Consider the following 18,163-nt stretch of genomic DNA (forward strand, 5'->3'; position numbering starts at 1 on the left):
ATTTTTTAATCTCGCTGCTATTACACTATATAACCATACATTCTTTAATATCAACATTTTATGTAGTGGAAAACTAGTGATATTTGACATTTTTACTGTATTCCACCAGTTTATACCATTTTCTCATTGTAGGCTGATGCGTGGAATTCTTGATTTTTGATTTTTTAAGTTACATGATGGGGCCATATGACCACCAAGAGGCCAAAATGTGATTTGTTTGTGTGTCTGTGTGTGCAAAATAGTTTTTAAATCAACATCTAATTCATCAGTGTGTACATTTATTGTGCAAACTGTAACATCTTTGAAAACTTCAACAACAAAAGAGACAGAACAGAACATATGAAATACGAACAAATTAGAAAGAGAAATATACAGGCTTTAGAATTTATGATATATGTGTAACAGACAAATGGACTGAGAGGTTCTGTGTGTGTGTGTGTGTGTGTGTGTGTGTGTGTGTGAGACTCACCATCTCCGGTCTCCATCAGCTCTGCGTTCCCATACTTGGGCGTCTGTTTCTGGGTGGTGGAGCCGGCACCCGGGGCCCTCTCCACCTGGATGCCGTCGGTGGTGGTGGTGTAGCCGGTGACGTCAGGAGGGGCCGAGTGGTTCTCTGGATATGACGAAACAGAGATGAAACCTCGGTCAGTTCCTCCAGAATCCAACACACCCTGATGCTTCAACATTTAACACTGGTTGGACACTGACACTCAGCAGAGGCAGGAGTTTACTGAGCAGTTTGACATTAAATAGATGTTTTAAAAGAAGAAGAGGAAGGGGATTATAATGAGGAGCTGGAGTCTAAACACTTAAGATACAAATACAATAAATGGACAAAAGTATGTGGACCAGAGGTGATTTCTCATAGACTGCAAAGGAAGCTCGGCTTCCCCGAAAATTAAGAAAATTAAATGCTCAAATATGTTCGGTTGTGTTAACATTTCATTGACTACAAATGTGTTAGAACACGTTCATCTCACAGACGAGTTCGTTCAGAATCAGCTTTATCACAAATCAACAGTCTCGATGTTGTTCACTTCTCATACATTCTCATTGCACTGTTTTTTCATTCGATCTCTGCTCAGTGCATTTGCCTGTAGACGCTCAGCGTCCATGCACTTCAGTGGGACTGAGTGGAACAGTTTTTTTCATTGCCTCAAAACTGGATGGTAATTGGATAAATGCCACGATGTTGTCCTGTCCCCGGACGCTCGGCGTCTCTGGGGTTGAATGGAGCTGTGGGCGGAGCTTGGCTGGGCTGGATGCTGGGCTTCCACGTGCTGATTGGAGGATCAGTCGAAAGGCTGAATCTGGTTTGATTGACAGTTTAACGGCAGATTTTTCTTCCTCAGTGAGATGTGAAGAAAGTAGAAGGTTAGTTGTGGTAGAAAAACATTATGGACAGTCAGAGCACGAAAAATATTTTAGAAATTTAGAGGTAGAACATCTAAAATCATAGTCATGGATAAAAAAAAAAGAAAGAAAATCATTGAGAAAATTTAAGCATAAACCATCTCTGAGGTGTTTTGGAAGCAAAGATAATTTAAACCAAACTAACCAATGTAATGATATTTATCCCAATATAAAACTATATTCTGATATTAGTCTTTATTGTTTCGTATCCCAGACCCCTGTTAGAAAAGAAACACCTGAATTCAATATGTCCACATACTTTTGTCCATATAATGTATCAGTACATCTATATTTGGAACATGTGACTGTGACTAAACCTCCTGCAAAGAAATCTGCACACAGTGGTGTTTTTGGTCCTTGACGACTTCAAAAACTTCCCAAATATGAAGTCAGGTCCCCCAGAACTGTGGTCCGTGTGGGTCCAGGTCCCTGATGTGAGGACTCCAGCTCCATATTCATGTGCAGGTCGTTTCTCTGTCTGTTCTATGCTCTATTCAGGCTCTGCTTCACTCGTCTGCTTCTCCTGATGTTTCAAAGTATCTGGCGTGCCTCAAATGCTTCATATTTTACCTCTTTCATGAGGCTCGGCGGCTGCAGCGCCACATCAAACACTGTTTACTGTTCTGCCGGAGGGATTCTTTAGTCTGAGTGGGCTGAGCATGAAATGATGCAGAGAAAAGACGTTCCACTGTCTAAATGTGGACGTGTGGAGGTGCAGCCCACTGTGGGTTAAGTGTGTCTGTACGTGTGGAGGTGCAGCCCACTGTGGGTTAAGTGTGTCTGTACGTGTGGAGGTGCAGCCCACCGTGGGTTCAGTGTGTCTGTACGTGTGGAGGTGCAGCCCACTGTGGGTTAAGTGTGTCTGTACGTGTGGAGGTGCAGCCCACTGTGGGTTAACTGTGTCTGTACGTGTGGAGGTGCAGCCCACTGTGGGTTAACTGTGTCTGTACGTGTGGAGGTGCAGCCCACTGTGGGTTAAGTGTGTCTGTACGTGTGGAGGTGCAGCCCACTGTGGGTTAAGTGTGTCTGTACGTGTGGAGGTGCAGCCCACCGTGGGTTCAGTGTGTCTGTACGTGTGGAGGTGCAGCCCACTGTGGGTTAACTGTGTCTGTACATGTGGAGGTGCAGCCCACTGTGGGTTAACTGTGTCTGTACATGTGGAGGTGCAGCCCACCGTGGGTTCAGTGTGTCTGTACGTGTGGAGGTGCAGCCCACCGTGGGTTCAGTGTGTCTGTACGTGTGGAGGTGCAGCCCACTGTGGGTTAAGTGTGTCTGTACGTGTGGAGGTGCAGCCCACTGTGGGTTAAGTGTGTCTGTACGTGTGGAGGTGCAGCCCACTGTGGGTTAAGTGTGTCTGTACGTGTGGAGGTGCAGCCTACTGTGGGTTAAGTGTGTCTGTACGTGTGGAGGTGCAGCCCACCGTGGGTTAAGTGTGTCTGTACGTGTGGAGGTGCAGCCCACCGTGGGTTAACTGTGTCTGTACATGTGGAGGTGCAGCCCACTGTGGGTTAACTGTGTCTGTACCTGTGGAGGTGCAGCCCACTGTGGGTTAACTGTGTCTGTACGTGTGGAGGTGCAGCCCACTGTGGGTTAAGTGTGTCTGTACGTGTGGAGGTGCAGCCCACTGTGGGTTAACTGTGTCTCTACGTGTGGAGGTGCAGCCCACTGTGGGTTAACTGTGTACGTTCACTTCAGCACCGTTCAACAGAACTGAACCAACCCATCAACAGGAGTTCAACTGCAGGCCTTTCCTTTAGTTTCCAGTGTGGTACCTTTCCTCTTCTCTTTCCTTTCCTTTTTGGTTCATTTCCTTTCCTTTCCTTTAGTTTCCTCTTTCCTTTCCTCTCCTCTCTTTTCCTTTAGTTTCCTTTCCTTTCATTTTTCGTTCCTTCCCTTTTATTTTCCTGTTATTTACTTTTCTCATTCCTTGCCATTCCTTTCCTTTTGGGTTTATTTCCTTTCCTTTAGTTTTGTTTCCTTTCCTTTCCTTTCCTCTCCTCTCCTCTATCTGTTCCTTTCGTTTCTTGTGGGATTTTCTCTTTCGTCCATTCAAGCCCTCCCCTCCTGCTCCTTTATTCCCTCTCAGCTTCCCACGATGCTCTGCTGCTTCGGTCGAGGACCTGGAGATAAAGGGGATCAGCTCCTTCAGCCCACGACGCCTCCTGCTGAAAACCCTACATGTGGATGTTTTCATTCTGAAGACGTGCTCAGTCCACCACTACAGTCCGCTGCTTTAACAGAACCGTGAAATCAAACCAATTAACGGACTTTAACAGTTAAACTCCTGTGAAATGCATCATCAACCACAGTGAGTCCAGCAGTTTACGGATTGAATTTTATCTCCAGACGCATAGAACGAAACTGAATTAAACATGTTCAGCATCAAATGAAATAAAAACACAGTCTGACATTTGTAGAACACGGATGCTTTTTCTTCTGATCTCTCTCTGTTTCTTAATATTTCATCACTTCTTTGTTCATGAAGGCAGTAGAATTCACTGCATTAATGCTGTAACAGGGCTGTAGATATGTATTAGACTGATGATAAAAACACTGTTATTTATGATGCAGCTGCAACTACCAGCTGAACAGATTATAACTCCATCAGAGGAATTCAGCACAAATTATTTTGATAATAATTGAGCGATTTCAGTCATTTTTAAAACCAAATGTCACGTTTTTACAGGTTGCTACATCTCAAACTTAGATATTGACATTTTTCTGTTATATTTTCTGTTATATGCATTAATCTATTGATATAAAAGTCACAAAAATGTTCCCTAAGATGTATTGTTTGGTCCAGAATATATTAACTTTAATGTCACAGAGGAGGAAAGAAACAAAGTAATATTCACATTTAAGGGTTGTGACTCTTTTATATATTATTACTGAAACCAAAGGGCTCTTTGCACAGCTTCACTACTTGCTGAACTTAAAGCTGCGTATGACTTTCATCACCAATTTTTCATCAAATCTGTAAAACCTGAGTCATAGCCTGAGTATCACAAATCCGTTAGTCTTTCTGTGAGTACGCACCTGAATCTCTTCCCTCACAGTGAACAATTCCTACGTGTACTCCATCATAAACAATCCATTTGTTTACAAACAGAGTGCATTTTTGGAAATTTGTCACGACGTGCTTTGTGGGAAGCGGAGCTCCACGCAGCTGCAGAAGCAACAGGCAATTAAGCTGGGTCTGTGTTTGTTGCCACTGACGCCATAATGCGGCTGCGTGGCGCTCTGCTTCCCACAATGAAGGGAAGAGATTCAGGTGCGTAATCATAGAAAGACTTACGGATTCTTAATACTAAGGCTATGACTCAGGTTTACAGATCTGATGAAAAACTGGTGATGAAAGTCATACGCAGCTTTAAGGCAGGTCCTTTATTTCCTGTCTTTCATTATTGGACACATTGATTAATCCAAGTGTGTCTGTTACTTCTTGTTGTGATACTGTGCTCAGACACACCTGGATTAATCAGTTATTCAACTGCTCTCTTTCCCCTCTGTAGTCGCTTTTCCGTTAGACATCTGCACAAAACTTTACCGATATTTATTAAATGTTGGAAAAACAGAAGTGCACAATGTCGTTTTTTCCATTAAATCATAAATGCAATGATTTGTTTATTTATTACCATCAGATGGCATGAGAAGTCATTCCATAAACATGGCGACAAACGTAAATATTGTGTTGATTTACAGATATATTCATTATTATTATATATTACCCCTCTATCTCGTACTAAATTAAAAAATGATTCAGTTTGCTGGTGTGTCCACACATACCGTGCCATGTTTCTTTCAACACTCTTCTTCTTTGCTGGTTGTAACATCTGTCAACATCTGTTTATTTTTTTTTTATTCATGTGACTCTTGTGGAAAAAAAGTCTTTCCATTGCAGTTTTGTGTGATATACCAATTTCGCTTCACCTGAAAAAAACACCTCTTTCCAGCGCAAAAAATTTTCATCAAAAAACGAGAGTTTGGGCAACATTGTATTGACTTCTCGTGTCATCTCACGATAATAAATAAACAAATCATCACATTTGTGATTTAATGGAAAAATCGACATTACGCACTTCTGTTTTTCCAACATTTAATAAATATCAGTAAAGTTTTGTGCAGATGTTCAAAGGAAAAGCCACTACTGTTTGTTCTGTTGAATGAAAAACAAAAATTGTAATAAAAACAATACATTTTTCAAGAGTAGACAAGAAAGCACATTTAGTCTACAACACATTTTCTAAAACAAAACATGCATATTTTCATCTGCATTAAAACCACATTAGTCTGAAGAGAAACTGAGTCTTATTAATTCTGATGAAAATGAATAACATTAATGCATCTACGTCTGTTTGATGGTTTCATTCCTCCTCAGCGTTCATGTCTGGGTTATATTTATGCATCAACATCATCCTATAAATGACGAATAAACACAGCCTGTTGCCTCTCAATCAAATGTTGGCGTTACTATGGTGATGCCCAATCTAATGCCCCTTTCTTCAGAAAAAGATACAAGCCCTGTCCACACTAATACAGACATTATGCAAAACAGATATTTTTCTGTTCGTTTGAGCCTCATGTTCACACATAAATAGCATTTTAGGTCATAAAAGTGGAGATTTGTGTACATTTTTCTAAACAGCTGGTTGGTGTATATGTGTGTGTTCAGAGATTGTTAATCAATGGTGTCTCATCTCATTTTGTCTCATGTTTTTATGTGTTTGTGTGATGAAGCTGCACCAGAAACATCCAACCCAGGTGTATAAACCATGACCTACAGTAGATGGAGGTCAGCACCAATATCTTTGACATTTAAGGTCATAAAACTCCTTAATGAATTAGATATATGTAGTGTTTCTACTTTAAAATAATCAAAAATGACCTAAAATATGATTTCATTTTAGAAAGGCAGCACTTTTAAATGAATAACCCATATGTTTTGATATTATTGTCCCATAATATACCCATAAGAAAAGTTAAAGACAGTAAAATTTTAAATAACAGATATAAAAATGTGAACAAATACTATGCTACTTCTGTTTCAAAATCTAAGTTTCAGAGCAGCATTAAAGGAGCTATATGTAATATTTCTACTATGAAATAATCAAAAATAACCTAAAAGTGTTATTAAAAAAGAATAAAACAAGCAATTAAATAAACAAAAACAGCCCATGTGATCAATAAAATGAACAAAACTGAAAAAAAATTCAAAACAATAAGCAACATGAACAAACTAAGCCACAAACAGAACAAAATTGAAGAAAAAATAATAAAATAGGCAACAAAATGTTCAAAAAAGAACAAAAACAAATAAAATAACAAGAAAAATGAATAAAAATGAACAAAAAAAAATTATAATAATAACAAGTGCCATATATAAATGGTGTAGACATATATTTTGCTGAAAACATCACTTTTTCTTCAGTTTTCTCTGTTTTGATTAAATAACCTTCAACTTTGATTGGAGCTTTAACCCTTTCATGTATGAATTATGAAAAGAAGTATCTACTTTTTTTTTTTTTAGTCAAAATTAGGCTAAAGCTGAAATGCAGTTTGAATTTTTTAAAAAAATTTTAAAATATGGTTTTATTAAGAAGATATTTCCTGACACTCAAAAAAGTACAAGTTTTGGCTTTTTTAAATCAAATAATTGCCTATTATTGGAAACATCATGATGCAACTGTTTTTCTTTTTTTTTTTTTTTAATGGAACGCCCTGTCCAGGGGGCAGTGTTTTTTATTTATTTATTTTTTTGTATAAAGCTGTGAAACTCTTGTCCCTAAACATGGACAGAAAGCCCATATCTGGGTCTTAGGAGGTTAATTTTATGAGATCACAGTTAGTTCAAATTCTAAAACGAAGATGATCTTTTTTTTCATTGTATTCCTATGGGTCTATAGAGACTGCCCCCATGTGGTTTGGAGAATATTACCTTTAGAACCTTTTGGAAAGTGAGCTGTTGTCATGGATGAAATATCTTTTTTTTTCAGCACAACTTCATCTATCTCATCTGCCTATTATTTTTTAACTTTAACCTACTTTATCAACACAAAAGGACAAAAAACACAAAAAAATATATATATAAAATCTGATTTGAAAAAATTATATAATTTATTGCATAAATAACACAAAGATGCTTAACCATCCTTTTCAAAGACTTTAAAAGTGAATATTGGTTCCAAATAATAGGTAAATAAAATTAAAATTGTAATAAATGAAAACTATACTCTATGCATAGGCATTTTCTCCGGTTTTCTCACTCCCACCCTGTTGTATTTGCTCTATCAACATCAAATAAAAAGTGGGAGAGTGTTTCAAGTCTGCACTTTCCAATGCAATTGTCTCCAGTGGTCTACGTGACCGACTTCCGACGCTACAATGTATTGAAAATGTCATGTGATTCAGTCATGGGGGCCGTGACCGTGGACCCCTAAGGGTTAATAAAGGTGAAAATAAAGAGAAAAATTCATTTGGAAACTGCCACAAAAGTCGCTCTGGGTGTTTATGGGTTAATGTTGACGTGCTTTAGTGAAACTGAAATATGGTTTGAAATAGTGACACGGACTCGAGAGGAAAAACAGCTACAGGAGATCCAGGAGAAAAAAAACAGAGATTAAAAAAACACAGAGTGAGAAGGATGATTCTCAGTAAAGCAGCGAGCCAGAGCCAGTGAGACCAAACAGAATTCTTTATCCAGACATGGGCCGCATATCAACAGCGCAGCACACGGCTCAGGCATGTTAATGACTGTAGCACGCTCAGTCTGTGCATGATCTGGACCGTCTGACAGAACTACAGGACGCCGCGTGGACCAGCACACGCACACGCCTCCCCGGACTTCACCCTCATGTATTTATGATCATGTGTGACAGCGGGAATATCAGCCCTGACTGCAGAGAGCGACGACGATGATGATGATGATGATGAAGGCCTCCGTCGCTGCAGACCAACGTGCTGAATACCAATCAGACGTTACAGATACCACCACTGTACGGTCACATGGTCAAACCGTCGGTCATAACAGCTGATTAAGACATGTGTTACTTCATTCACAGCCTTTTAAAGTTTTGCAAATAATCTCCAGGAAAAACTGTTCCAGTGTCCCTGTATGTCTGCGTCATGTTCTAACTGAATCAATACCAGTTGAATATGTGAGGCTGTCAGGTTCTGTCTCTATGTTCCAGTCCTGTGGTCTGGATGCAGATCAATCTAACTATAGAAGTGGGCGGGACTTTCACTGGAGGAGAACTGAACTCATTCAGCCAAAGTCCATATATGACTTCTATCAGTGATCAATCGGAACTACACTGACTATTTTAACCATGTACATGTTATAAACTATTAAAATATGGACCATTATAAGTAAAGGCACATTTTCAATATTTAAAAAATTCAGCAAAAACCTAAATTTCTAAAAACTGTGAGCAAACCTTGTAAACATTGTCCCAGGGAAGATACATGTAAAAATTTGAAATGAATCTGATCAGTAGTTTTCGGAGAAGAGATTTTTGGAATCTAAGCATTGGTGACCTTAAATTTGACCCTTCATGGTCACTCAAAGGTCAAAGGTCATGGACCCAAATTAAAGTCCATACATGACTTCCTATCATACTATGTCTTTTTGTTTTTTTGTTTTGATGATGCCTATTTCATCATTATTTGTATTTTTTTTTTTTTAATATAGTGAACAAGTATTAATTATGTATTAATGTTAGCTGTTTTATGTTTTGTTTCTGTCACCTGCCCAGGGACTGCAGATGAAAAGTAGATATTTTTACTAATTCAGGCATATTTACATGGGTGTATTTTTTATACAGCAATGTCCATAAATGTACATGGTCCCTATTAAATAAACTAATAAAATAAAATAAAAATATCAGTGGTCAATAGGAACTATATTGATATCCGTAACTATTTACATGTTATAAACCATCAGAATATGAACCATTATAAGTAAAGGCTCATTTTTAATATTTCACAAATTCGTAGAAAAATCTAAATTTCTCCAAACCGTGAACAAACATATCCTGATTCCCACTTACACCAACAGACACAGTGTAGAATTCCAGTCATATTACTGTTTTATGACAGGTTCCGCTGCACCTTTTCCAATGCAGTTGACATGTGGATGAATTAATTTCCTGTTTTTTGCGAAAGCCCCAGAGCGAAGCCTTGTCCCGTATCAGCGGCACAGACACCTGATGAACAGCATCCACCCCCGAACCGCTGAACCCCAGAGGACTCTCCTGGTAGATTTACACCGCCAAGCTGGAGGGGCTACAGAGTCCCACCAGGCTTCATTCACACACAAGCTTTAATTACATCCAGTACAGGGACATTTCCACAACAGTGATCCACACTTTATTCCCTCTAATAATGACGAGCATTTGATTCAACGCTCTGCTTCTTAACCCTTTCCTTCCACTGAACTCCCAGTAGCTTCCACCGCTTTGTTTTCTCCTGTAATCTGAACCAAACAGAGGGAGTCGCATCAATAAATGAGGCCGTCCTCACCCTTTCCACGTTTTCATCCACATCCCCATCAGGGACACAGCGATCCTGGAAGAAACCCCGCCCACCGGGTGTGTCCTGTCATTCGTCACCCGTCAGCCAGAAAACAGATTAATTTACACTTAATGGAAAAGTTTCTGCTACAAAAGGAAATAAAGTTCAAGCTAAAATGTTCCTTTTACCTGAAGAATAGAATAGAATAGAATAGAATAGAATAGAATAGAATAGAATAGAATAGAATAGAATAGAATAGAATAGAACAGTCTGATGCAGGGACATGTGCTTCATGGTGCACTCAGGCGCATTGCGTAAAAACTCTGAAAAGATTGTTCAAGTCCAGAATGTATTTTAATTATTTTTCTTGGAATGCATAGTTGTCTTTTCTTGCTCTTTCACTTCTAATACTTAGATGCATAAGTCATAATAATATGCATTTCTTTTCTATATTGGCAGATAAAGCCAATATGCCGTCACTTTGGGTGTTTTTTCCAGACCGATCCTCTCAGCCACTGAGTCAAAAAGTTAATTTCGGACTCTGCCGTCATGTCTGTAATAACTAGCAGCCTGTGTGGAGGAAAGGCCACTAAAATCTGTAATTAAATACAATATATTGAGTAAGGTGGAATTCTTTCTTGAACAACTGTATGAATGCTGGTACTTTACATCTTACCCAGGGACAACAGTTGAAAAATAGCTTTTTTGCTAATGCTGGTACATTTACAGAAATGTTCATTAATGTGTACTCTCCCTGCTAAATAAACAAATAAATAAATAATACATAAATACCATGGTTCCTGGTAGCAGATTTAAAGAACGCTGCACAAAATTGGACAGAAACACAAAAAGTGAGAATGAGGAAGGAGGCCGACAGCCTACATTCCACTACCATCTGCTTTCTGGCCGAGATGAAAAGCCATTCTGAAAGCAGATCAGCCTCTGGCGGAGCAACACAATTCAAAACATGCTGCATAATTAGACAAATCAATAAACAACGCCAAAAACAGTAACCTTGAAAGAGGGATGAGGCTCACACAGGCTGCTCTGTCACCCTTTTAAAAGCATTGTTGATTTCCTCATCAACAATTGTCACTCTTAAAAGCACCGGCGTCTTTTCAATCTACACACACACACACACACACACACACACACTGCTTTCATGCAACCATAACAGCAGTCAATGCTATTTCCAGCTTGGTTAGCATTGAAATTGCACGTCCTGAGCCTTCACAATATGTCCTGCAGCAAATTTAATTAGGAGGAAACGACCAACGAGGGGCACGACTTCCACAGCAAGCATTGGACAGGAGACACGGGGGAAAGGTTGGGTGGAAATAAAAGAGGGGAATATACGACATCCCTGCAGTGAGTGGAGGGATGGCAGGGCCTGAGCCGGTGGCGTGGGTCTCTGACAGCCATGATCCATCCCATCTCCACTTACCGACGGAGCTCCGGCGCCCAGAGTTCCCATTTTCTACCAAACCAGCTGGTACCGACCTCCTCCGCCTCCTCAAGGAGAGGTGGCTCAACAGGCCTGGACATGAGGGACAACAAGGACAGGAGCTTCTTTAACGCAGAAACACACACACATATGTCGGTGGTAATTCATCACCATTTGTTATAATATTATCCTCTGATTTTTTCAGTGTAAATCTGGTATTTTTCATATATGGGTACTTCTATGAAACTGGGTTTGTTTTGGTACCTGGTACTTGTCCATCTTTTTAGACCCAATAATAAAAGAGAAATGTAGACATATTTCCCCCCCGGATGGACCTTATGATGACCTCAGATAAATGCAAAAAAAATTGCACTCTTGCTCTGAGCCATCCCAAAATTAATGAATTTTTAATAAAACACTGGGACCGAAATTGAGACATTAAATCTCCCAAGGTGTCAGTGCATTGGATCTGAAAACATGTCTGTAAATGGTCTTATACAGCGCTATAAATAAAGACACTGTGTTAAATGTGTTGATCCTAGTGGTTTTTCAATTCCACACATTTGGGTTTTTCATCAATCTCAGTCTCATTCTATCGTGTCCATTTGCGTTACACGCAGAACCTGCCAAGTTAAACACATATAAATCACGAATGATTTTACAACATTGGTCATTTTTGTTAAACACTCTCCCTTGCATAATTAGTTCAATTCCCAAAATGCACCTGTAAGAGAATAAAAAGATATATATATATATATAAATATAAAAAAAGTAGTGTGCAATTTTTGTGTCCTTTTTACCATGTTACATGCAGATTGTTGTATGAAAAATAATACAAAAAAATATAAAAATATGTTTTATCTGAAAAATTGTTTCTCTGAGATAAAACTCAGTAAATATATATTTTTAAAATAGATCCAAAGTGCTTCCAAACTTGCTTCATAACATTCGTCGAGATCTGGTTTGAATTTTTAGCCCCCATGTCCTGTTTTTAGGGACAAGTTTCATAGAAGCACCCATATTCAATTTACTGATTATATTAAAGCTCAGCGTAAATTCAAAGATTACATCAAAACAGAGAAAACTGAAGAAAAAGCGACTTTTTCACTAAAATCTCTAATTAACTGAACATAAACCCAGTGTCTCCATCCACTGTCATTGATCTAACTCCATGGGTTTTACTTGTGAATCAGTGTTGTAGAAAATGATTATTTACATGTATTGATAGGATAAATGGATCAATAGGTATTAACCATTTTAGATCAGGTCGACGGTGGATGTTTAGGTCTCGGAGGGTCAAATCCTATTAAACAAAGCTATTAAATTCACAATTGGTACAGTTGTTTTAGTACAAATATATAAAAACAATAAGATTATTTTTCCCTTAAAACGAAAAAAATGCAACAGAAAACTGTTTCTAAGTGATTTTACATTGACAGACTCTAGAAAAGACACTAAACCACTGTTCCACATGTGATTTATTCAGAATATGATTTAGCTTCAAACTCGACTACATGTAAATCATAAAAAAATTTACTTTTTCGGTAAAATCTCTCATTAACTGAACATAAACCCAGTGTGTCCATCCACTGTCATTGATCCAACTCCATGGGTTTTACTGGGGAATCAATGTTTAATTTTTTTATTCATTTTGTTGCTTATTTTCTCCATGTTATTTATTGTTGTGTGTGTTTCTTATTCACTTTTGTTCATTCTGTTACTATTATTCATTATTTAACTTGTTTTTGTTCATTTTCTTGCCAGTTTTCTTCATCAGTTTAGTTCAGTTTTGGCAATATTTTGTTAATGTTACTTATTTTGTTAATTTATTATAATTTCTTGTTCATTTTATTCACTACTTTGGCTGTTTTTGTTCATTTTATTGTTTATTTTACTTTACTTGAGTACATTTTTGCTTATTTGTTTCACATTATTTATTATTCTGTAGGTTTTGTATTTATTTCTGTTCATTTTATCCACTGCCATTTATTAAACTCCATGGGTTTTACCAGTGAATCAATGTTGTAGAAGATGACAGTGTTTCCATGGTAACTACGGAGCCTCTGAACGTCCAAATGGGTCATATCTGATGACCATGAAAAGATGAAGAACTGTATTTTACAACAATTATTTATATATACTGATAGAATTAATGGATCAACAGGTATTAAACAGTTTAGATCAGTAAGTTCCTTTGGTCGTCAGTGGCTGTTTAGGTCTTTAAGGGTTAAAATTGTTAATTCTATCCTAATCTTAAGGTCTTTTAGGGGTAAATATGAGCAACGACACTTTCCGCACAGTGTCAGGTCATAAAAAGCCAAATATAACAACACACTTTGTTTCTGCAAGACTCACCACAATTCAGAGGAAAAAATTTGAAAAGCTTTAAAAGTCAAAGAACATTTGTCATGGAAAACGTATAAAGTAATGACATGACCTCACATGGTAACAGCAGTGGCAAAAACAAGCACTTATTGTGATTATCTGAAACAAAAGAGTTACCCCGTGACACAAACACAGTTGATTTTACACTCAAAAGTCGACCACAGCCGCCATATTTGTCCACAACGATCCAGTTAAAGCGATCTGTAACCTGGAGCGATGAAAGGAGCGATGAAAGGAGCGATGAAAGGAGCGAATCAGAGCGATACCGAGGAGCAGAAAGTTATCAGCACAGGCAGGCAGCGCTGTTCTGATAAGAGCTGAATGAAAAGCCACGGAAAATCTCCCTCAAGTATTTACTCACAGGAGACAGAGGCTTTAACACGAAGCAGGAAATGAGGAGCAGAGCTTCAGCCCACACGTGAGGAATTCCACTGTGATGATCAAGAAAACCAGCAAAACGAGAAAAAGAAAGCACTGACGCAGACGAAGGAACACACAATTATGATGTCATGTTTGTCAAAGTCAAGGAATGGTTGGAAAAGAAAAAGAAAATTATTCCACTGTCCCTGTATGTCAGCGTCACGTTCTATCTGAATCAATAACAGTTGTATGTTGGAGGTATTCAAGTTCTGTCTCTAAGGCGACGTTCACACAGCAGGTTTTAATGCACAATTCGGATTTTCTTGTGTGCTCGTTCATATTACACATTGAATGCGACTTCTATCAGTTTTGAGTCTGAACTGAATGTGACCCTGAAGTGACCCACATGCACAAAAGAGGTCCTGATGGAATACATGACCACGCAGACACACACTGTGTTTACGGAAGGAAATATATTTTTCCAGCTCCTCCTCCTCCTGGAACGCAGAACTGTGACATCTGTCGCATTTCAATAACATGAAGATCAGATAAATGCAACCTGATCATTCAGACTGACATCGCGTTGTATTTGTTGTGGTTGACACTAAAATTAGGAAAAATGTATTATTTGATTATTGTATTAAGTTACTGATAAAGGTGTAAAAGCACTTGAGGGGTAGGATTAAATAAGTTTATAATTCTTCAACTCCTTTTCGCCTGTGCAAAATTCTGACTTGAACGTACTTTAAGATAGACTCCGTTCATTTAAATGTTATTTAGTTTTTGTCTTAATTTGCTTTGTTTTGATTTATTTTGTTTCTTTGCATGTTCTAAATAAATAAATAAATAAAATATCGTATATGTATCAGATTTAAGGCCACATATGAAAGTGGCCTGGGTCAGATCTGAAAAAATCTAATTAGTGCTGTTCAAACTGTCTGTAACAGGTCGGATACAGGCCACATATGGGCAAAAAAAATGGATTTTGGAAACGTTTATCTGCAGTCTGAACGTAGCCTATGTTCCAGTCCTGTGGTCTGGATGCAGGACATCAATCCGCCAATAAAAGTGGAGGAGAACTCAACTAATACAATCAAAGTCCATATATGACGCCTATCAGTGATCAATAGGAACTACTGTATATTGATATCTATTTTACATGTTATAAACCATCAAAATATGAACCATTATAAGTAAAGGCATCTACTGACCTAAAATGTTTAATGACGTCTGAAACACTAAACCTACCAATAGATTGAAATAACTCAGATATGACCCATTTAGACGTTCAAAGGCTCCGTAGTTACCGTGGAAACACCGTCATCTTCTACAACATTGATTCACCAGTAAAACCCATGGAGTTGGATCAATGACAGTGGATGGACACACTGGGTTTATGTTCAGTTAATGATATGATGTATGAATAAAAAGTCACTATTTCTGGAATTTTCTCCTTTTTTGATATAATAACCCTCAACCTTTGTCCAAGCTTTTATGAATATCTACATGATCAGTGAATCAAACATAGAAAAATATATGATTTTGACTGAAAAAAACCCTCCAAAAATACAGAGGATAATACAATAAATGGTGATCAATCACTTAAGAAAAGTTAAATATAGAGGAAAAAATATTTTGGAACTGTCACAAAAGTAGCACTGGGTCTGTATGGGTTAATATGTATATTTGTTATATATATATATATATATATATATATATATATATATATATATATATATATATATATATATATATATATATGTGTGTGTGTATTTAGAGCTTTATAAATATGTATATATAGGATTAATAAAGTATTCTGATTCTAATCCAATATGTTTCCCTCAATGACACCAAATAAACCAACAGTCAAATGTAAAAATGTATATGATCATATCCATAATCACTGCCCACATGGGTTTATTCTATATATAACATCGGCCTCCATGTTTCCATAATCAAAGGCTGCCACTGTCCAAGTCTGTGGTCGTGAACCAGACTGAACCAGACTTCCAAAAACATCTGACTTTTCTAATCTGAGGCGAAGCAGGAGATGACGAGGCAGGAAGTCGGCGTGACCGGGCTCATCCGTCTCATCTGAGCGGTGGAGGGGAGGGGGTGGATTCAGGCCGGGTGGAGTCAGCAGGAGTTCTGAGTCCACCCATGTGTTATCATCAGAGATGATTCTGACGGTGCCAGCGTGAAAACAAACCTGCCGCCGTCGGAGCGTTTAGTCATGACGATGCCTCAGCAAACGACGGCACAAACAGTTTAAGATGGAGGCATCCATGTCCTGTTCATCCACGTCTGGTTCTGCTCTTTGAGCCACGAAGGATAAAGATCGACACAGTCAGACATTATAAACCTGTAGACGAGTGGTTCAGGGTCAAACCAACGTCAGCCATGACCTGCACAAGAAAACTTTAACCCTTTAACCCCTGACGTGTCTGTGGGGAGGGTTCTGAGTGTACGATTTAATTTCAATATTCATAAAAATTCAACTGTGTGAACAATAGGAAACATTTCCAAAGGTGCTGATAGAATAGACCTTGTTCTTTCCATACACATCTGAGCATGCTCAGTGCACCCCCACCGCCTGTGGAATGGGGGGTAAAACACAGAGAAGTGAGTGAGACCAACTCACTATAAAAATTAGGGCTTATTTTTACACAATTTTTCTAGTCATTTTTTTTTTGTTTTTACTTTTGTTTTTTTTTGTTAATATTCCCTCTGCTCTTTCGCCACAGTATGAGCACATTCACAGCAGGCTGCATTCCATGCATCTGGTGTTGGGACTTCATGTATCGACCATAAACAATAGTTAATTAAAGGGTTCCACCTGTCAATCATCACACTATACTTCTGATCAAAATTATTAAATGTTTATATTATCAAAATAAATCATGAATAACAATGCTTTTTTTTCCATCAAGTGTATTTAATTTTTTAATGCCTCTGGACATTAAATTTAATGTTTTTTAATAACATTTAAGGCCTTAATGTTCACAAAATCTATTTAATGACTTTTAATTCTTTTTAATGACCTGCAGAAACCCTGATATAAATGATAAATTTAGGCATAATATTGTTAAAATTTCACTTATTTTTCTTTAAAAAAAAAAAAAAATCAGGTTGTTCTTTTTTTTGTTTTTGCAAAAGGAATCTTTGTAAATGTTGACATTTAAACATTTTCAGAATTAAATTTGACTTTCTTACACTAAAACAAAGCTAAAACTGTGGAATTGTCAATATTTATGGGTTATTTTTCTATTATTTGACTGGTCCGGCCCACTTGAGAACATATTGGGCTGAATGTGGCCCTTGAACTGAAATGAGTTCAACACCCCTGGGTTAAAGGGTTAACTAAACATCATTCCTCTCCTTCATGAGCTTTTTTCTATTGTCTGCTGATGCATAAAGGCACAAAATGTCCCACAATGTAATAAATGCAAATCTGAAAAAAGATATTACTAACTTTACTATTTATATCCATGTGATTAAAATTAACCTGTTTTTTTTTTTGTTTTTTTGTTTTTTTTTTTTAACATCTCTGTTTTTGCAACATGAAGCACCGTTCACATGTGGGCAAAGAGGACAAATACATTTACTATCTGTCTGTATCAGCGTGGACAGGGCATGGGTGCATCCGTCTGGTCTGACTGCTGTGTTAATTATTTCAGACCTTTATATAAACTGTGTGACGGAACGGTGGATGACACAAATAAAACTGACAGTGGAGTAACAGGCTGAAGTCAACAGAGGAAGTACAACACTGTTACACATGTGTTTACACACTGCACAAACAGATACGACCCTTTAAACACACTTTACTATCTCACACTATTACCCTCAAACAGGAAACACTGTCCTCCACCAGCCCTTTACACACACAGTCATCTCAACCAAACACACACTTTTATTAGAAACCTCTCAACAACCTACAAAGTTTACCTTCAACTAGGAATAAACTCACAGAGACAGTTTATGGAAATCAGACGGTCTTTGAAGCTTTGTCATTCCCAAACTGGGATTCAGGAACCTCCACTGGGTCTTCAA

General features: G+C 38.0%; 1 protein-coding gene across 3 annotated transcripts in view; it reads right to left on the reverse strand.

The window, feature by feature from the left end:
* Positions 1-18,163, reverse strand: part of LOC115436789 (disco-interacting protein 2 homolog C) — a 300,991-nt gene that overhangs the window by 95,916 nt on the left and 186,912 nt on the right. For 2 of the 3 annotated variants that reach the window (XM_030159720.1, XM_030159719.1), the window contains exons 6-7: positions 11,366-11,458; positions 470-613 (exon numbers count right to left, since the gene is read on the reverse strand). In XM_030159720.1, the coding sequence (XP_030015580.1) occupies positions 470-613; positions 11,366-11,458 (237 nt within the window). The remainder of the gene's footprint in view (positions 1-469; positions 614-11,365; positions 11,459-18,163) is intronic. The other variant, XM_030159721.1, reaches the window with a different exon arrangement.

This window comes from Sphaeramia orbicularis, chromosome 17 (genome assembly GCF_902148855.1).
Source record: "Sphaeramia orbicularis chromosome 17, fSphaOr1.1, whole genome shotgun sequence".
Lineage (NCBI taxonomy): Eukaryota > Metazoa > Chordata > Actinopteri > Kurtiformes > Apogonidae > Sphaeramia > Sphaeramia orbicularis.